Below are 25,191 nucleotides of genomic sequence, written 5' to 3'. Positions count from 1 at the left end.
TATATGTGTGTGTGTGTGTGTGAAGATACATAGATAGATAGATAGATAGATATACAGTATATACATATAGATATGTAATTTCTTTACTAAAAACATTGAGATTTTATTAATTATTTGTCTTCTTTTTTTTGTATTTGTAAATTATTTATTCATGACCTGTCCATGTTCAAACCAATGACCAGATGTTTAGGAAATTATGAACCGTTTGTGTAGTTTTTCCAGCACTCTAATTACTTCAGTCCAAATGGCTGATGTTAGTGTGGACACACATACACACACACACACACACACACACACACGGACATCAGAACAGCAGTGTTTGTGACAAACAGCATTAATATAATCCTATTGTGTTACGCAACATTTCGAGTCAGATCACACGTGTCTGAAATGGATCATTGGACAACACAAATTCTGTTTTTATGTGTAATTTGTGCTTTTTTAATATTTTAATAACATTTTCAACAGAGAATATTTTTTAAATGTACTATATATTTTGACTTGTATGTATATTTATATACATACTGTAACAATAATGATAGATATGACAATACTAGATGGATCGATTTGCTTTCCTTCGCTTTGTGTTTCTCTCGAGTCCCGATGGATTTAAGTTTCTGCCCTCCATGATCTCACGTGCGTAGAGCAGCTGTGTGTGTGTGTGTGTGTGTGTGTGTGTGTGTGTCAGAGATCATGTGAAGCCCCATTGATCTGCCGGAAGAGGTCCGAGTGGTACGGAGACCCCCGACATTCTCGGGATGACTGGGGTTTGTCCCAGAGACGCAGAGAGAGAGAGAGAGAGAGAGAGAGAGAGAGAGATCCTCAGAGAGACAGACACTTCTAGAGCATCTCCCCTCTCTCTCTCTCTCTCTCCCTCTCTCTCTCTCTCTCCAGGGAAAGACGAGGAAACTCACATCAATATTTTTTTGCCATGTACTTTAATTTTGTAACTCTTTTTAAGTTTTAGATCTTTTAAATTTAGTGTTTTTTTTTTGTTTTTTTTAGTTGATTCAATTTCTACAACCCTAAATTTCATAATTTTACCATCTCATGTGATTGACAGGATGATCAATCATAGACAGATAGATTAAAATTAAGATAATTCGTGTTCTAGTTTGATTCCTTCATATAAAAAGTTCTTAAAACACATTTTTAAATAATTCATTTTTATTTAAAAATATTATTTTTGTTATGCTTTTTTTAAGTGTTAAAAGTCTTCAAATGTTCAAATTCATGTTGTTGTTGTTTTGGTCATGTACTTTAATTTTTACAACTTTCCTGAACTCATATTCATAATTTTGCTCATGTTAAATGATAAATTATTTACTCACAATTTATCTAATGTGATTAACAGGCAGATAGATAGATAGATAGATAGATAGATAGATAGATAGATAGATAGATTAGATTTTTGTAATGATTATTCTGCAAAGATTAGTTGTTCAAGTTTGATTCCATCATATATAAATTCTCAAGAACATGCTTTTAAAATGTTCCATTTTATATTTTTAAAAGATTATTATTTTTTAATAAGTCTTAAATCTTTTACATTGAGTGTACTTTAATTTCTACACCTTTCCTGAACTCATTTTCATAATTTTACACATTTTACTCTGACTGACAGGATGATCACATGCAGAATAGTAGCAATCCAAATGAATACATATTTCCTGTCTGAAGTATTATTTCTCCGTTGAAATCCCTCAGAATACGCGAGAATGTCCATAAACAAGCCGGAGAATCTCGTGTTCTTTATTCCTGTCGTTGGGCTCATTTCTTCATCTCGTGCCAAACGTTTCCCGTGCCAAACATTTGCAGATCGGCAGGTTGTTTTCACCTCCGAACGCAAGAACGTTAAACGATTCACAGCAAACATGTACGGCGTGTCCAAACAGGTCATATGTCTTATTTCTACATTTAATCCTTTAGAAGAAGCTTCTATCAGACTTACAAATAAGAAAAACACAAGCAATTCATCATACAGGAGCGGCAATATTAGCGATTGTGAAGTGTAAATGTTGTTTCGAGTGCCTCTCGGTGTCTTTGTGTCCAGCTGGTTTGAAGCCAAATGTGTTTTATAGCATAGAAATAGGTCAGCTTTAAAACACACACACACACACACGTTTATCTAAATGAGGACACGTCTATTGTTTTTATAATGTATAGAAGAATGTAGAAAATAGAAAATCAAAAAAATTACTTTTATCTTTTGCCAAACAGATATTTTGTCAGATTTAACTTACTATTAGGGGGAATTTTGTTCAAAACTCTCTAAACACACACACACACACACACACACACATGTGCCGGCCGGCCGCTGAATCTCGGCTGCTCATGAAGGATCTAAAATAGCAGCAGGGGAAAAACGGCCACAAGTTTGAAATGTTGAAGTAATCAGTCTTTGATCCTGGTGGTTTTATTATTTTAATAATGCGTCTGTGATCCGGCCGTCTGAAGTGCCGTTCGTCCATATGTTCACCATTACAGACCCTTCACATGAAACACACACAGCCTTCATCTTAATTCTAATTAACTTTATAAGGCTCTGCGTGTGTGTGTGTGTGTGTGTGTGTGTCTGGTTTGTGATGTTGGCCTGATTGGTTTGTTTATTTATTGTCCACTTTATCTTTCAGAGTAACACGTGTGTGGTGTAAATGTGTTTCTCTTATCTTCAGATGTTTTTGCAGCATTTATTTTGATGAGGAGTTCATATTGATTGATGGATCTTGACAAATCTGAGCACAGTTTGAGTCTCTTACTGGACCTCACGTGTGTTTCTTTCTCCTGTGGTGTGTATGTGTGCGCACACAGTGATGTGATGTGTTTTGTGTGTCTGGTTATGTGGTTGGTTAGCAGGCGGGAGAGTTCGCTCACACACTAGTCGAGTTCCAACTGTGATTTGTACTAATAGTTTGTCTGATGTCAAAATCCCTAAAAACTACACAGATGTACAACACAAGTACAACAACTGCTGTGTGTGTGTGTGTGTGTGTGTGTGTGTGACACATTCACAGGTCTGTTTCAGAGGTCACGGGGTCACGACATTGACATAAACATGAGAAATAATTTTTTTTCACCTTTCTTACGTTCAATGTGCGTGTCTTTTCTGCACCGTATGAATTACTGCCGGGAAATATATTTATGATATATCCTTTATTATTTTGTTGGCAATATAAAATGATCTATAGTTTATGATTGTGATGTTCTTTAAGCATTAATTTACTTGCAGTTTCTGTGTTCATGAAAGATGCCATTTCATTTTGTTAAAATATGTACAACAAATATACAAAATATAGTAAATTAAATAATTCAGAATTGTATATATGCTGTTTATATGAATATAAATATATGTGTGTATATATATATATGTGTGTGTGTGTGTGTGTGTGTGTATATATAAGTGCTGTCAAATGATTAATCGCATCCAAAATAAGTTTGTTTTACATAATAAATGTATGTGTACTGTGTATATTTGTTATGTATATATAAGTACACACACCTATATATATATATATATATATATATATATATATATATAAAAGAAATATTTACATGTAAACGTGTGTGTGTGTGTCTGTGTGTGTATATATATATATATATATATTTAATTTATTTTAAATATACACAATACACATACATATATTATGTAAAACAAACTTATTTTGGATGCGATTAATCGTGATTAATCGCTTGACAGCACAATTATATTAATTTATATAAACAGCATATAGCACATTTCATATATATATATATATATATATATACATGAACTTTTATTTATACAATTATAAATAATTAATTTATAGTTTTATTATACATATATAAATATGTATAAATATGTTCTCTTCTGAAAACTATTAAATCTCAGTCTTCCTTGTTTAATTTAGTAAAACTCAATTGATTATTTTTGACTGAAGTTTTATCATATTTACGTTGCATATTTTGAATCTGCCTTGCAGTAATCGCTGATTAAACAAAATATTTTTAGCCATTTCAGAGCAATTGCATGCATTTTGAGATATATTTTGAATAACGTCAAACTTCTGAAAAATGTCCTAATAATATGTATATTAAATGTTGAACACAGCTGCTCCTGTGTGCCTTTAAAATTCCTTTTTTAATTATTACCATCAATTGATTGTTTATGGTGACAGTTAATCAAGTATCTGTGAGCCAACTGGCACGTCACCAACTCCACAACTGCTGGACAGTTTCCTCACACACACACACACACACACACGCGCGCGTGCAGAATCATGTGATTACTGCCACTGAAACACACATCTCATCTGCTTGTCAGTTGACTTGTGCTTCTCAAGGTTACACTTCCACCGGTTGCCCGGAGTCCCACTTAAACCTTTCCAGATTTCCACAATCTTTCCTGGTAATCCTCTGAAATTGATTTGGCATGTATTCGTGGGATCTGTCCGGTGGGGTTTGGTGAGGGTTTAGCCGGCGTGAGAGCTGATACCAGATCAGATATCGCGGGAGCGCCGGGCCGTTGATTGTGCTAATGTCTGGATGGAATGTCATGGAATTATCCAGCGCACTGGATCTCAATGGGACGGAACATTCTATTTGGCTCGTTCCGAAGGTTCCGTTTTCAGCGGCCAATCAGGAAGCTCATCCACTTCGATTGCGGTCACATGGGTCCTGACCAATCAGATTCACGTGTCCCATGAAAGGGTCGTTAGAATATCACCATGGAGATGAGTTTGGACGGCAGCCATCTTCTGCTGCCCATTTTCTCCCCGAACACTTCCTGTGGGTCACACACGCGTCTGGTTTAGGTCTGAATGTGGCGTGTGTGTGTGTGTGTGTGTGTGTGTGTGTGTTTCACACAGAACATCATGAATTGCATATATTTTTTAAGGTTGCAAAACTGATCAATGGAGGAATAAACCAACTACATCTGTGCATCTGTTGTGTTTGTTGAGTTGTGAGTTCATTTGGCTTGTTTGCATGTGTGTGTGTGTGTGTGTGTGTGTGTGTGTGTGTGGATCGAGGCATCTGGCAGTAATTAGGTTAAATTAGAAGCGCTGTGGTCACTTGCCAAAAGCTCTATACCTTGAAAGGGTGCACAAATAATAAAGCGCCTGTAGTAAAGTCCGTCACCTGTGTGTGTGTGTGTGTGTGCGCGCTCAATTAATGTGTTTTTTGTCAGTAATAATAGTCTGTGTCTTGTAACATAAGGCAAAATAACCTCTAAATGCCTAAAATTACCAGAATGCACTGAAAACCTCATGAAAGACTGACTGGGATGTTTACGCTTTCCTTTTTTCCTGGTTGTTTTCCGATTTACTTTTTCTCTTTCTGCCTCCCTCGAGGTTTTTAAGTACCTTCTTTGACTTATTTGATTGGAGAAGCAAAAGAGGCACAGAGTGGCTCTTATTACCCATAAGGCTGTGGGGGTGGACGCATGAGTGTCATTTCCTGTTTACGTGGTCAGCCTGACAACTGTAGCGATACATACTGACTCAATGCGAGTCCTTCTATGAAACAGGTGCTTTTCTGTAGTGTTTTTAAACAGATTGTAAAGCTAAATTATTAACACTTCAAGCCTTATTAATCATGCCTTATAATGCACCTTATTATGTCATGAGTAATTGTAACCACAGTTATAGTTACACGTTTATATATTATAATGCATTAAAACACATGACAAACAATTTCAGATCTGCAAATGTTGCAATGCACAATTATTTATGCATTATGACACACATTATGAATACCTTTATAATGCGTTATACATGAAAGCAGAAAGTAAAGTATTACCTGAATCTGTTTTTGAAGTAAAACATGCTTACTAAAACAACTGTCGGTGAGGTTTAAGATCAAACAGACGAGGAGAGTGATGGAGCTGCTGTTTGAAGTGTGTGATGATTCAGAGCGACTGAGATCACGTATCAGATCTCTTCATCTGTTCTGACTCAACATTTGGACAGTCATATTATAAACACATGCCACGTCTCTCTTCTTCTGATCCTATCAGATGGTTAGACATGCGACTACCACCGTACGTTTGATTACTATGTTCATATACCATAAATGTTGCTGTGCAAGTAACGCACTTCAAAGAAAACCATCACGGTTTCGTTGTTTTGCTCTGCGCTGCTTTATTTTAATGTATGTCCATTTATTTAGATGTTCTTCTTTTTTGCTATTCATGTTAATGAAATTCATTTTTCATTCATTCTTTTAATTGTTTCTTGTGATTGTGTAACACTGATCATAAGTTACTTATGTTTTTCCATCATCATGCCTCAAATAAAACACTCTTACTGTTGTTTAAATACATTTGCTTTGCATTCGTCCAATGTTATATGTTAATGGTAATATTATTAGATATTAGATATAATATTTCATATATAATACTTAAATATTACTTAATGTTACAATTATTAAAATTGTTAACTTTAAAAAAGAGTCAGTGATCAATGGCCTAATTTACATGTGTTTATTTGTGAATAGTGTGCTGCTGAATATGGTGTGTGTGTGTGTGTGTGTGTGTGTGTGAGAGAGAGAGAGAGAGAGAGAGAGAGAGTGAGAGAGAGAGAGAGAGAGAGTGTGTGTGTGTGTGTGTGTGTGTGTGTGTGTGTGTGTGTGTGCGTGAGTCTGTGTGAGTGTGTGTGTGTATGCGTGTGTGTGTGCGTGAGTCTGTGTGAGTGTGTGTGTGTATGCGTGTGTGTGTCCGTATGCATGTGAGTGTGTGTATGCATGAGTATGTGTGAGCGTGAGTGTGTGTGTGAGTGAGTGAGAGAGTGTGTGTGTCTGAGTGTGATGTGTGTGTGTGTGCGCATGAGTGTGTCTGTGAATGTGTGTGTGTGTGTGTGTGTGATTTAGTGTGTCTTTCTCTCTCTGTGTGTGCGCGTGTGTGTGCATATGCGTGTGTCCATATGCATGTGTGTGTGTGTGAGTGTGTGTGTGAGAGAGAGTGTGTGTGTGTGTGTCTGAGTGTGATGTGTGTGTGTGAGCGTGAGTGTGTGTGTGCGCATGAGTGTGCGCGAGTGTGTCTGTGAATGTGTGTGTCTTTCTCTCTCTGTGTGTGTGCATGTATGCGTGTGTGTGTCCGTATGCATGTGTGTGTGTGCGCATGAGTGAGTGTGTGCGAGTGTGTCTGTGAATGTGTGTCTTTGTGTGAGAGAGAGTGTGTGTGTGTGTGTGTGCGAGTGTGATTGTGTGTCTTTCTCTGTGTGTGTGTGTGTGTGTGTGTGTGAGTGAGTGAGTGTGAGTGAGTGAGTGTGATTGTGTGTGTGTGTGAGGTGTGTGTCGAGCTCCACTAGGGGGCTCCAGCAGCAGTAAATCACTGTAATCAAACAGGGTAAATCTGTTAGAGAACAAAGATCTGCTGTCGATCCCCGACAAAGACAAGAATGAGAGAAAAGAAGAGAAGAAAGAAACATGGCAGCGCTTGACACGTAATCCTGTTGATCTGAAACAGAGAACACACACGCAGCCGACGAGCGCATGGCTTGAAGCGGTTGGATCTTCTTGTGTGTGTGTGTGTGTGTGTGTGTGTGTGTGTCTCTACCTGGCATGGCATCCATGAGGATGAACAATAAAGAAATGAAAAGCAAGGCAAAGCGGCAGATATGTGAGTATGGAGGGAAGTGTGGAGCGGTTCCTCTCGGCACCATCTGTGCTGCAGACACGCTCAGATCTGACGCGCTTTCTTCTGCCATCGCTATGGCAACACACACAGCAAGGCCACACTGTCAAGCTGTCAGTCAAATCAGAGATGCCCACACACACACACACACACACACACACACACACACAGGTCTCCGACTTCAGACCTGAACGTGAACACACACGACACACCTTTCTTTTTGTTTTGCTCCGTTTTATTTCTTCTCGTTTTGTTTCTTTTCTATTTTCGTTTTGTTTATTTTCGTTTCTCTTTTCATTTAGTTTCTTCTTCTTTTTTTAGTATTTTTGTTTTTTTTCTTACTTTTCTTTACTTTCTCTCCATCTGTATGTGTTTCTCCAGGTTCATTTGATGTAATTACAGGTCAATTAAAAGCGTTGGTGTCTTTGATCAGATGTGTGTGTGTGTGTGTGTGTGTTGCATCTTGAACTCATTTCTCAGTATAAACACTGAATTGAGCTCTTTTCTTTCTCTCTGTCTCATCTTGTAACTCTTTGTTTTCTCTCGTTTGTGTTTGTTGTGTTCGATCAGCTCCAGATGTGTTTTTCTCCACCTGTTATTGTTCTTAAAGGAATATTGTGCTTTAAATTTGAAGCTGAATGTCCGTGTTCAACATCTGTGACACGCGGTTGATCATCACAGAGAATCATTTCAACTCGACCTTCAGTTTGTGGAAATTGAACAGCGGCTTTAAAAGCACAAAGTGAAGCTTGTGTTGCTGTTAAAGCTCAAATATTGTGTAAAGAGAGGATTTCTGCTGTTTCTATCGTCTTTTTCTGGTGGAACTTTTTATCTAGTTGGATGAGCATGTGGAGATTTCCCACGTAAACAGTGTTTTACTGATAGTTTTAATTGTCCTGAAGAAACCGCTTTCATTTCTCTTTAAATCTGAGCTTCCGTAACGTTTTTCCATTAGCCGACCTCCTTTGAGCTGGAATATTTTCTTGAAGTCCCTCTGAGTTTTTGAGTTAATATTTCAATAATTTACCAACACATTCACAGTTTTCTGATGTAGGTTAATGGTCACATGACATGCACGTCAAAAAATCTTTTTTACTAAGTATTTTGTTTTGTTTTTATTTTAAATTTATTATTTTTTAATGTTGCATTTATTTACATTATAAAATCATTCAGTGTTCTGTTTTATTTTAAAATAATTTAATTTTATATTTTTTATTTAATTATTAACTTTTCATCCACTTTAATTGTTTTTATTTGAAATTTATTTATTTTAATTTGATATTTATTTATTTTAATTTTACATTTTATGATTTAATCATTAGTTTTTCATCAACTCATTTTGATTGTTTAGATTTTTTTTTTAATTAAAAAACGGTGATCTGAGATTATCTTCAGCGGTCTCGTCTGAACTGACAACCTGATAGAAACCAGCAAAATCTGTGTGTGTGTGTGTGTGTGTCTCTCTCTCTCTATTAGTTGTGTGTAAAGTGTTTCCTGGCTGTATTGACATCTGACCTGAAACACACACACACACACACACACACACACACAGTCACAGGTGCTGTTGTGGGAGGCACTTGTCTTTGCACGGTTCTCCCTAATCAAGCCACAGGAAGCCACTTCTCCTCAGGGACTGTGTGTGTGTGTGTGTGTGTGTGTGTGTGTGTGTGCGCGCACTCGCTGTGGTTCATGTGGAATAGATTAGTGTTTGATGGTAAAGCCAGACCTCAGTGTGTGTGTGTGTTGGAGCTCTTGATGTTGTTCTACATCTGTACAGCATTATGGCAATTGCAGGTTGATGGAATAAAGTCCAAAACGAGGGGCGGAACTTCCTTCCGCAAAAATAACGAATGTTAGTTTGCTAGTTTGTTGAATGTCTGTCTCAAAAGTGTGTGTTTTCTTGCATGTGTGTTTATTGCATGTGTGTGTGTAGTGGGTCAGTTCAGCACAGGTGCAGCAAGCGAGTCACACCGATAAGGTGTGTAGTGGGAGAGACTGTGTGTGTGTGTGTGTGTGTGTGTGTGTGTGTGTGTGTGTGTGTGTGTGTGTGTTGTGGCTTTCGTGACTGCTCTGGTTTCACTCCATCTGCTCCTGATCTGCAGCAGTAAACAGACTCACTCCTGCAGCATTTGTGCTCCAGAAATGAATGATTCCTCAAATCATGTGTGTTGTTGAGCAGAGGTGTGCTGCTACTTTTAAGTGATCAGATGCACCTGCTGGACCAAAAGAATACCACAGACACACATCGAAGGAGAAACCAGAGCCACATCTACAGACCAAACAGGAAGAAAACACCTGGCAACCACCTAGCAACCCTGCACTCATTAACAACTACATAGCAACAGTCTAAAACACTCGAAATGCCCTAGCAACTGCATACTAACTGCGTAAAACACACAGGATATAAAAGTAACTGCCTAAAAACAGCCATAACACCCTAGAAACTGCCTAAAACACTCAAGACACCCAAACAACTGCATAACAGCATCCTAAAAACACTCGAAACACCCTAACTGCATAGCAACCACCTAAAACACTCAAAACACCCAAACTGCATAGCAACAGCCTAAAGCACTCGAAACACCCTAACTGCATAGCAACAGCCTACAGGGCTCGAAACACCCTAACTGCATAGCAACCACCTAAAACACTCGAAACACCCAAACTGCATAGCAGCCGCCTAAAGCGCTCGAAACACCCAAACTGCATAGCAACAGCCTAAAGGGCTCGAAACACCCTAACTGCATAGCAACAGCCTAAAGCGCTCGAAACACCCTAACTGCATAGCAACAGCCTAAAGCGCTCGAAACACCCAAACTGCATAGCAACAGCCTAAAGCGCTCGAAACACCCAAACTACATAGCAGCCGCCAAAACGCTCGAAACACCCTAACTGCATAGCAACAGCCTAAAACGCTCAAAACACCCTAAATGCATAGCAACCACCTAAAACACTCGAAACATCCTAACTGCATAGCAACAGCCTAAAGCGCTCGAAACACCCAAACTGCATAGCAACAGCCTAAAACACTCAAAACACCTTAAATGCAAAGCGCTCGAAACACCCTAACTGCATAGCAACAGCCTAAAACACTCAAAACACCCTAAATGCATAGCAACCACCTAAAACACTCGAAACATCCTAACTGCATAGCAACAGCCTAAAGCGCTCAAAACACCCAAACTGCATAGCAACAGCCTAAAGCGCTCGAAACACCCAAACTGCATAGCAACAGCCTAAAACACTCAAAACACCCTAAATGCATAGCAACCACCTAAAACACTCGAAACATCCTAACTGCATAGCACTCCTAAAATGCTCTAAACACCCTAACTGCATAGCAACAGCCTAAAACACTCAAAACACCCTAAATGCATAGCAACCACCTAAAACACTCGAAACATCCTAACTGCATAGCACTCCTAAAATGCTCTAAACACCCTAGCTGTATAGCAGACGCCTAAAACACTCGAAACATCCTAACTGCATAGCAACAGCCTAAAGCGCTCGAAACACCCAAACTGCATAGCAACAGCCTAAAGCGCTCGAAACACCCAAACTGCATAGCAACAGCCTAAAACACTCAAAACACCCTAAATGCATAGCAACCACCTAAAACACTCGAAACACCCTAACTGCATAGCACTCCTAAAATGCTCTAAACACCCTAACTGTATAGCAGACGTCTAAAACACTCGAAACATCCTGATTGTTTAGCATTAGCCTAAAGTGCTTAAAACACCCTAAATACGTAGCAACCACCTAAAACACTCGAAACGCCCTAACTGCACAGCAACAGCCTAAAGCGCTCGAAACACCCTAACTGCATAGCAGACACCTAAAACACTCAAAACACCCAAACTGTATAGCAGACTCCTAAAATGCTTTAAACACCCTAACTGCATCGCAATAGCCTAACTGCATAGCAACCACCTAAAACACTCGAAACACCCTAACTGTATTGCAACAGCCTAAAAACCACTCAAAACGCATGTGTGTGTTAACTATGGACAGGTGCTTTTCTACAGCAGAAACAAACCAGCCAGAACAAAATCTCCATGTTATTGAACCCCCCCAAAGTCACAGCCTGATCTCTTTCACAGACGTTGTGTGTGTGTGTGTGTGTGTGTGTGTGTGTGTGTAAGATGGTTCATGGGAAAGTAAAGTCCTCCATCTGTGCTGAAGTCTCTTGGTCTCCATAAAACTCCTCAAACTTCATCCTCGAGCTCTGGAGATGTCATGAGTTCTCAGTTGAGCTTCATTTAGGTTTGTCTCAAATTTTTCTCCTACAATTCCTTAGAAAAAACATTTTCTCTTCAGAAACCACTTAAAATTTCCATTTGCTCTGCATTTAGTCGCTGTCTTGGAGAAACATTTGAGACGTTAGAGAGATCTAATTTGTGATGTTCTTGTAATTTGAGGTGAATTTAGGAAGAACTTCTGTTTCTGTATCTCACATCCACTGTGTGTTTATCCCAGTTATTCCTATCCGGCATGTTCCCAGCGTTCCTGTTAGTCATTACAGCGCAGTTTTCCAGACGGGAATGCTCTGGTGTTTGTGCACTGATGTCATCACTGATCCGCCGCAGCTGCTCATCTCACATTTGCACTAAATTATTGTGTTGCAACACTTTGGGAACACGGCAAACTGTTCCTGGGAAAGAGTTCCTCTCCTGATATCATAAAAAGCAATTTTACGGGCTTTTTCTAATACATCTTCATGTATGAAATGATGATCTTGATTGCATAAAAATCTAAAGTAAAATGCATGTTGAAAGCATGAGTTGTGTCTTCAGTCACCCTGATCAGTTGTGTGTGTGTTTCAGGTATACGCCCCGTCTGCCAGCACTGCCGATTATAACCGGGACTCACCGGGTTACCCGTCCTCTAAAGCACCGGGCAGCAGCTTTACAAGTTCCTTCTTTATGCCAGGTAAACTGCACACAGAACAACTGCCTAACACACTCAGAACAACCTAGCAACTGCATAGCAACAACTCAGAATGTCCAAAGTAACTCCCTAAAAACATCCACAACACAATAGAAACAACCTAAAACACTCAGAACACCATAGCAACTGCATAGCAACAGCTAAAAAAAACATTTAGAACACAGTAGCAACTGCATAGCAACAGCCTAAAACACTCAGAACACCATAGCAACTGCATAGCAACAGCTAAAAAAACATTTAGAACACAGTAGCAACTGCATAGCAACTGCTTAAACACATGCATCACGCTAGAAACTGCAAAACAAACTAAAACACTCAAAACACCCTAGCAACTGCACAGCAACAGCCTAAAACACTCAGAACACCCTAGCAACTGCATAGCAACTGCCTAAAACACTGAGAACACCTTAGCTACTGCATATCAACGGTCTACACACTCAAAACATTCTAACAACTGCATAGCAACTGCATACAACACTCAAAACACCCTAGCAACTGCCTAAAACACTCAGAACACCCTAGCAACTGCACAGCAACAGCCTAAAACACTCAGAACACCCTAGCAACTGCATAGCAACTGCCTAAAACACTGAGAACACCTTAACTACTGCATATCAACAGTCTACACACTCAAAACACTCTAACAACTGCATAGCAACTGCCTAAAACACTCAGAACACCCTAGCAACTGCACAGCAACAGCCTAAAACACTCAGAACACCCTAGCAACTGCATAGCAACAGCCTAAAACACTGAGAACACCTTAGCTACTGCATATCAACAGTCTACATACTCAGAACACTCTAGCAACTGCATAGTAACTGCCTAAAACACTCAAAACATCCCTAGCAACTGCATAGCAACTGCCTAAAACACTCAGAACACCCTAGCAACTACCTAACACACTCAGAACACCCTAGCAACTGCATAGCAACTGCCTACAACACTCAGAACGCCTTAGCAACTGCATAGTAACAGCCTACAACACTCAGAACACCTTAGCAACTGCATAACAACAATCTAAACACTCAGAACACCATAGTAACTGCCTAAAAGCAGCCATAACACACTAGAAACTGCCTAAAACACTCAAAACACCCTAACAACTGCATAGCAACTGCCTAAAACACCCTAACAACTGCCTAAAACACTTGCAGCACCCTAGCAATCACATAGCAGCAACCTAAAACACTTGTATCAGCCTAGAAACCACATAGCAACAACCTAAAACACTTGTATCAGCCTAGAAACCACATAGCAACAGCCTAAAACACTCAGAATGCCCTAGTGTTTGCATAGCAACTGCCTAAACACATGCATCATGCTAGCAATTGAATAGCAACAGCCTAAAACACTCAGAACACCCTAGCAACTGCATAGCAACTGCCTAAAACACTCAGAACACCCTAGCAACTGCATAGAAACTGCCTAAAACACTTGCATCACTTTATAAACCGCATAAAAAACTGCCTAAAACACTTGCATCACTTTATAAATCGCATAAAAACTGCCTAAAACACTCGCATCACCCTAGAAACCACATAGAAAAAAACCACAACAGCCTAAACCCACTCAAAACACTTGTTAACAATGGACAGGTGCTTCACTACAGCAGAAACAAACCAGCCAGAACAAAATCTCCATGTTATTGGACCTCTCTAAAGTCACAGCCTGATCTAACTCTGATCTACTCTGTATGTGTTTCATTAATGATTTCAGACGGTCATCACAGTACAGACCCATGGAGCTCATCCGGCAGTATGAACCAGCCCGGATACAACAGCATGCTGGGAAACTCCACACACAGCGCTCAGAGCAGCAGCTACTGCGGCCTTCACCCGCATGAGAGACTCGTGAGCGCTTTTACTCACCTCTCTTCACCTAGTTGAGATTAGTTTAGCAATCTTATGGGTTTTAAACAATTTCCAATGATAGCGAGTGCTTCCAGGATTAAGTTTAAAATAAAGGTGTTATCTTAATGAACTGTCTCAGTCTCATATATTCAATAACCCTCTTTCTCTCTGTGTTTTGCAGAGTTACCCGTCACACTCGTCTGCTGAGATTAACCCCAGTCTTCCTCCCATGTCCAGTTTCCATCGGAGCGGCGGGACGAATCACTACAGCGCGGCGTCCTGCTCCGCCACCACTAACGGAACAGACAGCGTCATGGGTGAGTCTGGAGCGACTACTGATCAGTGAGAATCAAAGCGGAGTGAAGATTTGATTCAGTCACTTTCACAATGCGAACTAATGCAAATGTTGAGGTGTTTGCGGATGGAAGAATATTAGGATAATTGTTCTGAGAGAAGGAGCCAAGGGAGCTACAGGAGATCAGGTTTAGCTGTCCAACAACATTAGTGATTTAATCAACTGATTTGTTCATGTTAAGATGATCAGTAGCTGTTTCTGATCAGCTGATGTACATCATTGGTCATTCCTCCGACTGTCAGTTCCAAAATCAGCCTTGTCATTGACAAAGTGTTGTCAAAAGTACCGATTTCGGTACCAAGTACTGAAATTTAAAAAATGTGACGATACCAGCATTTCCCCCTAGCATTTTGAGCACTGTTCCTAAACACTTCTGATTGGCCATTGTGTTCACGAGCTCAACAGATATGTCTGTGATTGGCTACAATGATCAACGCTTCAAAAACATGTTGTAAATAGACATCTTCACAGAGCGCTTACACAGATATACACAGGAGCGTTTGAAAGCAGGCGTCTATCGGAGGTTTTTGTGAATACTGAGTAAATGTTAATTGTCTAAAGCAGTGGTTCTCAACTTTTTTGACTCCAAGGTCCTCCATGTATGTGAAGATATTTATGATACTTCTGCTGTAATGACAAAGCTGCTTGTTTTCAAACTTTTTTGTCAATTTATTATATTACATTTAAAAAAAAGTAAATTAAATATAAATTATTAAATAATTGTTAAAGTTATATTAAAATCAAAACATTTATATTCTGTAAATTAAATTAATAAAAAAAATAAAATAAAAGATTAAATAATTATAATAAAATTATATGAAATTGTATTACAATCAGAACAATTATATTCTCTAATTTCAGATGTGATGAATTAATTAATTTATTTGAATTTATATGTATTATAAATATATGTATTTATTATATTTTTTAAAAAATATTTATTTATTTTTTTATATATGTGTGTGTAATATGTATATTTATTATGTATATATAAATACACACATACATGTATTTAAGAAATATTTACATATATTTATATATAATTTATATATAAATATGAGTATTTTATATATAAATATAATATATTTTTGTTAAATATATACATGCATTTGTGTGTATTTATATATACATAAGAAATATACACAGTACATATATTATGTAAACAAACTTTTATTTTGGATGCGATTAATCGTTTGACAGCACTAATTCGTTATAGAAATTTCAATGATTTTTTAAAAAGATTTTATTAATTTCCATGCTTTTTGTTAATATATCCAGGTTTTTCTGAGAACACTGGTTATTAAATAAAAATCTTGAAGGAACGAATTAGGATTTTAGCTTATTTAAAAGCTTGTTTTGGCATTTTGCAGTCCCCTTGTAAGTGTGCCGGGGCTCCTAATGGGTCTCGGGCCCCTGGTTGAGAATCGCTGCTCTGAAGTGTTCATTTAAAGTCAGCACTTTTGTCTACATCTTATTTAAATGGATAGGAGTTTCAAAGCTCTATAATCTGTCTCTCTTTCTGTTGTGTTTCAGCCAATCGAGCGTCGAGCGGAGCAGGAAGCAGCTCGCAGACGGGAGACGCGTTAGGAAAGGCTCTGGCTTCAGTGAGTCAACAGGTCTCATGTAGGCCCAGACAAATACAACAATACACAGCTGCAAAAGACAACATGAAACGACTTATTTCGACCAAATGCAAAGCACAACCATTCAGCCATCCAATCAATTCCCCATGGACAAAATCAAGCCCCGCCCTACATTTGTTCTTGTTCGGATATACGTCACAATAGGAGAGAAAAGACTATCACAAATTCCATTTCATGCGGCTTTAATGCATCTTGCAGACATTTATTAAGAAAACAAACAGTCAAATGTGATTTCATGTTGCCTTTTACCAAAACAACTTAGCCAGCAGAATCATTCAGACAAATGAGGATTCACACAAACGCTCCTGTAGGGAGTTTCAGCATGATGTTGTGTGTTTGTGGCGCTCTCGTTTGTCATTGCTGTGTGTTTGTTGTCGTTGTAGATCTATTCCCCCGACCACACCAATAACAGCTTCTCGTCCAACCCGTCCACTCCTGTGGGATCACCTCCGTCGCTCACAGGTAACAATGTGTGTGTGTTGTTTTCTGACGAGTGTGTTTATTCTCAACAGATTCTTAAACACACACACACAGCTGTTTGCGCTAATGTCAGTCACCTGATCTCACTGTTTACTGGGTACTGTTTAAAAAGAGTATGAAACACTATGCATTTTAAATGTTTAGTAGGTTGCCACTAAGGTTATTACAGTCATAGTATGTCATTCTGATTTTAAAGTTGAAAAGCTTTTTGTATGTTGTATTCTTCATATTTGGTTCAAACTATGAACCGTAGGATGTTCCCACCTAAACGCATTTCATCTCAATGCCAGAGTCATTATTCGAGTCGCCATGGAAACGCCCGCCGCCTAATTGGTATGTCTCAGAGTGCCAAAGTTATTAGACCGACAACCATTAAATGCGCAAGTGCAAATTAATATTTAAACTTAAACATGCGAGGGAAGTTTAAGTAACTAATTTAATAATTTTCTCATTGGCAGCGGCGCGGATACATGCAAAATTTATTTGCACATGAATGTGGCTATAATTATGTGCTAATTAGCATTTGGAAATGAGCTTTAATAAGACAGAGAAGCGTCTGAAATGCATGTTTCTATAAAGAAGTACAATTTGAAAAAACACAACATAATTAGCCGGGATATACGTAATGAGTGGATGGCGCAAACGCAAACAGGTGAAGGTCAGGGAGAAGGAATAAACGAGCGCGCCGCTCCTCTCTAATTACCGGTGTGAACCGGGCCGCCGGCAAACGGGTTTGCATCTTAACACGGGCTCGTGAAAAAGAGAAGAAGAAGGAAAGAATAACGAGGTGTTATTAGCATTGGGGTCGTCACCTATCAAAGGCAGGGTCACCCGCCCGTCGCCCCACCAGCTGATGAGCTTTACGGCTTCAGAGCTCCGCTAGTCTTACATAAAGAAGCACACAAAAGAAAAGAGGACAACAAAGAGAAAGACGGAATTATTTATTCCGCTGGAATGAATGACGGTTAATTGGTCTGTTTGAGTGTCGGCTCAGCGGGAAAACAGATTTAGATATGCGGGAATGTTTGACTATTAGAAATTTAAACTATCTATCTATCTATCTATCTATCTATCTATCTATCCGTCTGTCTGTCTATCCTTCTATCTATCCGTCTGTCTGTCTATCCTTCTATCTATCCGTCTGTCTGTCTATCCTTCTGTCTATCTATCTATCTATCTATCTATCTATCTATCCGTCTGTCTGTCTGTCTATCCTTCTGTCTATCTATCTATCTGTCTATCTATCTATCTATCTATCTATCTATCTATCTATCTATCTATCCGTCTGTCTGTCTGTCTATCTATCCATCTATCCATCTATCTATCTATCTGTCTATCTATCTATCTATCTATCTATCTATCTGTCTGTCTATCCGTCTGTCTGTCTGTCTATCTATCAATCTATCTATCTATCCATCCGTTTGTCTATCTATCAATCTATCTATCTATCCATCCGTTTGTCTGTCTATCTATCTATCTATCTATCTATCTATCTATCTATCTATCTATCCGTCTGTCTGTCTATCCTTCTGTCTATCTATCTATCTATCTATCCGTCTGTCTGTCTATCCATCTGTCTATCTATCTATCTATCTATCTATCTATCTATCCATCTATCTATCTATCCATCTGTTTGTCTGTCTATTTATCTATCTATCCGTCTGTCTGTCTATCCATCTATCGTCTATCTATCTATCCGTCTGTCTGTCTATCCGTCTGTCTGTCTATCTATCTATCTATCTATCTATCGTCTATCTAGCTGTCCATCTGTTTGTCTGTCTATTTATCTATCTATCCATCTGTCTGTCTATCTGTCTGTCTATCTATCCATCTATCCATCAATCAATCAATCTATCTATCTATCTATCTATCTATCTATCTATCTGTCTGTCTATCCGTCTGTCTGTCTGACTATATATCAATCTATCTATCCATCCGTTTGTCTATCTATCTATCTGTCTGTCTATCTATCTGTCTGTCTGACTATCTATCTATCTCTCTGTCTGTCTGTCTGTCTGTCTGTCTGTCTGTCTATCTATCCGTCTATCCATCTATCCATCTATCTATCCATCCGTCTGTCTGTCTATCCGTCTGTCTGTCTGTCTATCTATCTATCTATCTGTCTGTCTATCTATCCGTCTGTCTGTCTATCCATCTGTCTGAAAAAGAAGAGGACAACAAAGTTAGACCGGCTACAAGCATTCATATTTTTAAAAGTAGAGTCGAGACATATCTGCTTTTGAGTATATTGATATCAGTATTTACTGATATTGTGTTGACATTTCCAATCGCATTATCACCGTTGTGTGTTTTTGATTTTATGTTTGTATTTTACCTTTTGAAGCAGCATTTTATGTATAAAGTGCTATACAAATAAATAAATAAATCTGTTTGAGTAATCAAGATGTCCACAAATATTATTGTTCACACTGATGATGTTATTAATTTCGTCCCTTTAGCTGCCAGTACGGCCGTCTGGTCCAGAAACGGTCAGGGAGCTTCGTCCCCCAGTTACGAGCCGCCGCTGCACTCGTTGGTAAGAGATACTGACACAAAAATCCACAGAGATCAAACTCTGTTCAGCCTTCAGGAAATCATACAGGCTTCAAATTTACCATGATGTTTGCCAAAACACCATAGTTGCTTTACAGAAGACATAAACAGTACAGAAATGTTCACATGCATGCCTATGAAAGTAGATACAGTGCAAGAAAATGAATCAATAGTAATGATGAAAGCTAGCAAGTAAAATAATCCTTCATTGTGATGAATCTGTGCATTTATTCTGTTTGTCATCCTGCAGCAAAGTCGTATCGAGGACAGATTGGAGCGTCTGGACGATGCAATCCACGTGTTGCGGAGTCATGCGGTGGGTCCGTCCACGGCGATGCCCGGAGGTCATGCGGACATGCACGGATTGATCACTCCATCCCACTCGCACAACGGGGCCATGGGTGGCCTGAGCGCCGGATACAGCTCAGGACTGCTGCCGTCCAACAGACACTCGCTCATGGTAAGAAACACTGACCTATGCAGGGCTTACTTTCTTCATTGGCTGAACAGCGTCTCTTTGCCCCGCCCTCAAACACTTTAGTTGTGTCTGAGACTGGAAGAGTTTGGTTCGTGTTGTTCATGTCGAGAAGACGCTGTTTTCTGCTGCCAAAGCAAATCCACTTCGATGAGATTGATACGGTAAAACCGACGCCATCGTTACTGTTCGTATCACTGTGAATCAAGAGCTGAGATTCAGATATGATAATGACTGGGCCATCTGACCAATCAGAGCAGAGCAGCTCTCAGAAAGGCGGGGCTTAGAGAAACTGAATCCTTGATCAAACCGTTTCAGACACTGTGAGAAAAGAGCTGATGCTGCAGAAAATCAAAGTGTTTTTTGACCTTGGATGCATGTGAACCAGTCCCTAAAAACAAAATTATAAGCCTTTAAAATAGCAGCACTTTAAGACTTTTAAAATACGTATAACTGAATTTAAGGCTTTTAAAACCCTTGGACCTACTTTTTCCGCACACATACTCTTAAATACAATTTACTGTTAGCATCTATTTTTAGTCGTAAATGCGAGTTAAATGCTCGAGCCCTGCTTTGACCTCTCTCAGGGCGGACGGCCCAGAGCCACTTCCTGTTGAACAATGATGTCAATGCAAAAGTTTAAAATCAATCTACTCAGAAACTTTGCAATGAAAGTAATTCTCAATGCAGTGTGCATGACGTCACTGATGAGCTCCTGTAATGTTCGAGTATTATCAGGTCAGGTTAGACTCTCTTCTGACTGTGAGTTATGAGCAGCGCAGGACTAAAGACAGGAAATATCAGAGCGAGAGACAGAAAGAGGGGGAGGAAAAGACTTCAAAACATCAAGGAAGATGCTGGTAATATTTTCCATATTTAAGGCTTTTTTTAAGACTTGAAACAATCCATAAAGCTTCAGACAGCTGGAGAGAATAAAGCACAGAAAGAGAATACATGAAGAAAAGAAGATATAATGCTCGTACTACACACACACACACACTGTGAAGGATTGTGTTCTCTTATTACATGCACATTTATACACAAACGAAACTGATGCACCCGTATGTTTTTATGTAGTCATCGGAATGTGAATTGCATAAAATGCATAAAAATTGGCCCACTGAATTATTGAAAATGAATGTTTTGCACAAGAATGCATCACACATGTTTTCTTCAGAAAATGTAAAAGTTAAGTTACTAAATTGTTTTCATACTGTATTTTTTAGCATTCCTGTAGTCTAAAAAGTGGTGCTCACATACGTAAAATGTGAGCGTAGTTGTTTTCATGCTCTTTTTAAAGTTGTGTTGAGGCGGGTGAGCGCGCTCCGTGTGTGCATATTTCCAGTGTTAACGAGCTGTTTTTAATGACATAAATGAATAAATGCAGGCGTGGGTTTGCTCAGGCATTTTATTGGACGAGCTCTGCTGTTGACATGATCCTGAATCTCTGCTCAGTGTCTCAGTGACGCTGCTGTTTATTTATTCACTTTCACAAGTGTGTGTGTGTATATGTGTGCTGAAATGCCATTGGATTTTTAATGCTTTTACATCTTAATACATTATTCCAAACCCATACAACGTTTTTCGTTCTATGGAAAACAAAAGAAGATATTTAGCTGAATGTTCATGCTGCTCTGTTTTAATGAATGTGACACTCTGAAGCTGAATGTGTGGATGATGCAGTAAATGTGTGGACTGTGGCTTTAAGAACAGTCATTTCGGTTTGAAACAGTGCTGGAGGAACAGCTGGATCAGATTTGCTGCTCTGTTGTTCTGTGAGGCTGAAGTGAGCGGTCAGAGAGCTGAGGTCATGCTAAAAACAGGTGCTCACATGATGAGAGGAGACGACTAACAAACACACACACACACACTGAGAACATTACACAAAATGGCTGTTCACGGTTACATGATATGTGGACTGCAGTATGTGGATTTTTAGTATGCTTAGATGAGCAGCAACCAGAGCAATCTGACCTTCTATTTCCAATATGACATGAAAAATAAAGCAGCATTTTTGGGTTATGGAGTTCTGTCAAGTTTGTTCTTAATCCTTCATATATTTCTTGTCTATTATTATGAAGGGTGAATTTATTCCTGATATTATTGCACATCAAAAACAATTGGTTTAAAAAACAAAAAAATGTATTTTTGTCTTGTTTTCCAGTACATATATCTAAACATTCATAAACAAGGACACATTTATCTGAGAAGCAAAATGATTTAAGATGTTAAGTCCTGTTTTCTGAAAAATGTGAGTCAGAAAAATTTGTTTTCCCTTTGAATGAAGTTGATTTTTCTGACCCCATTTGCAGATATTTGTTCTTGTTTTAAGCATAAACTCTCTTCATTTTGATAGATTTCTCATACAACATAACTTAATATCTTCAGTCAATCATGTCTTCAGTCAAATGTATCTTGATTTATATTTGTACTGGAAAACAAGACAAAAATACTGAGGAAGAAAGTCTTTTAAGCAGTTGTTTTCCTATTAAAATGTCTAAAACTCCTTAAAACAAGATAAATTAACTTGAGAAGCAACACTGCATAAGATATTCAATTATGTTTATAGCAGGTATCTTTAATATGAGTGTATTTTATCTCACCGCAATCACGCTTTAAGTATAAACAAGTTAAAAACAAGTAAAATTATCTGCCATTGCAGTAAAACAAAATACACTTATATCAAGTGAATGGAAATAAAGTATGAAAACAAGTTTTGCAGTGCTGCTTCTCATGTACATTTATCTCGTTTCAGTGTTTTTTAGATATTTTAAAGACAAAAATGCTGTTTTTGTAGAGAAAACTACGTATTTCTGATATAATAAATTAATGAATTAAACGTGCACCATAATGGAGGTGAGGTCAGGTGACTTTAGACTACTGTTTATCATCGCTTACTGACTGTCTGTAGGAAACACTTGGAGACAGTTTGACAGGTTAAAGATGCTCTAACTTGCTGTTTAATCCAGGGTTCAAAGACGAACACACTCAGTCCGTCTGTCAGTAGTTGAGTTATGCTTCAGTAATCTGAACTGCACTTCTGAACACAAACACCGAGAGCCTGAACGTTCCTCTAAGCGGGTCAAACGGCCCGATCTTCTGCAGGAGATGCAGAGATTGAGGCATTAGAGCTTTAAACACACAGTAATAGCATTTAAAAGCGCCTCCTTTCAGGATAAAGAGAGCCTGAGCTGCAGTAAATCTTCTGCCGAGGGTTGATTGTGCTCAAAGCCATCAGATCCACGGGCCTCTAAATGCCTGATACGCTTACAGAGTGTGTGTGAGAGAGAGTTTAGCACTCAGAAGAGATGTGAAAACAATAAACATGCAGCGATAAAACACATGAGTTCAGATATGATCTGAGGGGGTTTAGGTGCTTTTACTGTATGAAAAAGAGGTTTTATTCACAGAAATACTGGATACAACTTTGCACGTTTGCTGTCATCTTGTGGCTACACGTTTAGAATAAGGGTTCAATATGGTTCTATACAGAACTCTAGGGTTCTCAACTCAATTTTAAAGAATGCTTTATGCTAAAAATGTTCAATGTGGTTCTAAACAGAACTCTAGGGTTCTCAACTCAGTTGTAAAGAGCCCTTTATGCTAAAAAAAAGGTTCAAGATGGTTCTAAATAGAACTCTAGGGTTCTAGATTCAATTTTAAAGAGCCCTTTATGCCAAAAAAAGGTTCAAGATGGTTCTATATAGAACTCTAGGGTTCTCGACTCAATTTTAAGGAACCCTTTATGCCAAAAAAAAGGTTCAAGATGGTTCTATATAGAACTCTAGGGTTCTCGACTCAATTTTAAAGAACCCTTTATGCCGAAAAACGGTTCAAGATGGTTCAATATAGAACTCTAGGGTTCTCGACGCAATTTTAAAGAACCCTTTATGCCGAAAAAAAGGTTCAAGATGGTTCTATATAGAACTCTAGGGTTCTCGACTCAATTTTAAAGAACCCTTTATGCCAAAAAAAGGTTCAAGATGGTTCTATATAGAACTCTAGGGTTCTCGACTCAATTTTAAAGAGCCCTTTATGCCAAAAAAAGGTTCAAGATGGTTCTATATAGAACTCTAGGGTTCTCGACTCAATTTTAAAGAGCCCTTTATGCCAAAAAAAGGTTCAAGATGGTTCTAAACAGAATTCTAGGGTTCTAGACTCAATTTTAAAGAGCCCTTTATGCCAAAAAAAAGGTTCAAGATGGTTATATATAGAACTCTAGGGTTCTCGACTCAATTTTAAAGAACTCTTTATGCCAAAAAAAGGTTCAAGATGGTTCTATATAGAACTCTAGGGTTCTCGACTCAATTTTAAAGAACCCTTTATGCCAAAAAAAGGTTCAAGATGGTTCTATATAGAACTCTAGGGTTCTTGACTCAATTTTAAAGAGCCCTTTATGCCAAAAAAAGGTTCAAAATGGTTCTAAACAGAATTCTAGGGTTCTAGACTCAATTTTAAAGAGCCCTTTATGCCAAAAAAAAGGTTCAAGATGGTTATATATAGAACTCTAGGGTTCTCGACTCAATTTTAAAGAACTCTTTATGCCAAAAAAAGGTTCAAGATGGTTCTATATAGAACTCTAGGGTTCTCGACTCAATTTTAAAGAACCCTTTATGCCAAAAAAAAGGTTCAAGATGGTTCTATATAGAACTCTAGGGTTCTAGACTCAATTTTAAAGAACTCTTTATGCCAAAAAAGGTTCAAGATGGTTCTATATAGAACACTAGGGTTCTCAACTCAATTTTAAAGAGCCCTTTATGCCAAAAAAAGGTTCAAGATGGTTCTAAATAGAACTCTAGGGTTCTCAACTCAATTTTAAAGAGCCCTTTATGCCAAAAAAAGGTTCAAGATGGTTCTAAACAGAATTCTAGGGTTCTAGACTCAATTTTAAAGAGCCTGTTATGCCAAAAAAAAGGTTCAAGATGGTTCAATATAGAACTCTAGGGTTCTCGACTCAATTTTAAAGAGCCCTTTATGCCAAAAAAAAGGTTCAAGATGGTTCTATATAGAACTCTAGGGTTCTAGACTCAATTTTAAAGAACTCTTTATGCCAAAAAAGGTTCAAGATGGTTCTATATAGAACACTAGGGTTCTCAACTCAATTTTAAAGAGCCCTTTATGCCAAAAAAAAGGTTCAAGATGGTTCTAAATAGAACTCTAGGGTTCTCAACTCAATTTTAAAGAGCCCTTTATGCCAAAAAAAGGTTCAAGATGGTTCTAAACAGAATTCTAGGGTTCTAGACTCAATTTTAAAGAGCCTGTTATGCCAAAAA

The 25,191-nt window shown here is 38.4% G+C and overlaps 1 protein-coding gene and 1 long non-coding RNA gene across 10 annotated transcripts in view; one reads left to right on the top strand and one right to left on the bottom strand.

The window, feature by feature from the left end:
• Positions 1 to 25,191, top strand: part of LOC127503615 (transcription factor 4-like) — a 159,391-nt gene that overhangs the window by 109,617 nt on the left and 24,583 nt on the right. For all 9 annotated transcript variants that reach the window (XM_051877642.1, XM_051877640.1, XM_051877639.1 and 6 more), the window contains 7 exons: positions 12,436 to 12,541; positions 14,279 to 14,412; positions 14,594 to 14,729; positions 16,301 to 16,371; positions 16,794 to 16,872; positions 19,350 to 19,426; positions 19,694 to 19,903. In XM_051877642.1, the coding sequence (XP_051733602.1) occupies positions 12,436 to 12,541; positions 14,279 to 14,412; positions 14,594 to 14,729; positions 16,301 to 16,371; positions 16,794 to 16,872; positions 19,350 to 19,426; positions 19,694 to 19,903 (813 nt within the window). The remainder of the gene's footprint in view (positions 1 to 12,435; positions 12,542 to 14,278; positions 14,413 to 14,593; positions 14,730 to 16,300; positions 16,372 to 16,793; positions 16,873 to 19,349; positions 19,427 to 19,693; positions 19,904 to 25,191) is intronic.
• On the bottom strand, positions 8,806 to 12,427 carry LOC127503623 (uncharacterized). The gene is made up of 2 exons (XR_007927134.1): positions 10,884 to 12,427; positions 8,806 to 10,731 (listed from the first exon to the last, which is right to left on the bottom strand). It is a non-coding gene; the product is annotated as an uncharacterized LOC127503623 (long non-coding RNA).

The sequence above is a fragment of the Ctenopharyngodon idella genome, chromosome 21 (assembly GCF_019924925.1).
Source record: "Ctenopharyngodon idella isolate HZGC_01 chromosome 21, HZGC01, whole genome shotgun sequence".
NCBI classification, from domain to species: domain Eukaryota; kingdom Metazoa; phylum Chordata; class Actinopteri; order Cypriniformes; family Xenocyprididae; genus Ctenopharyngodon; species Ctenopharyngodon idella.
The sequence above is the reverse complement of the archived record's forward strand: the minus strand, read 5'-3'. Positions and strand labels throughout refer to the sequence as shown.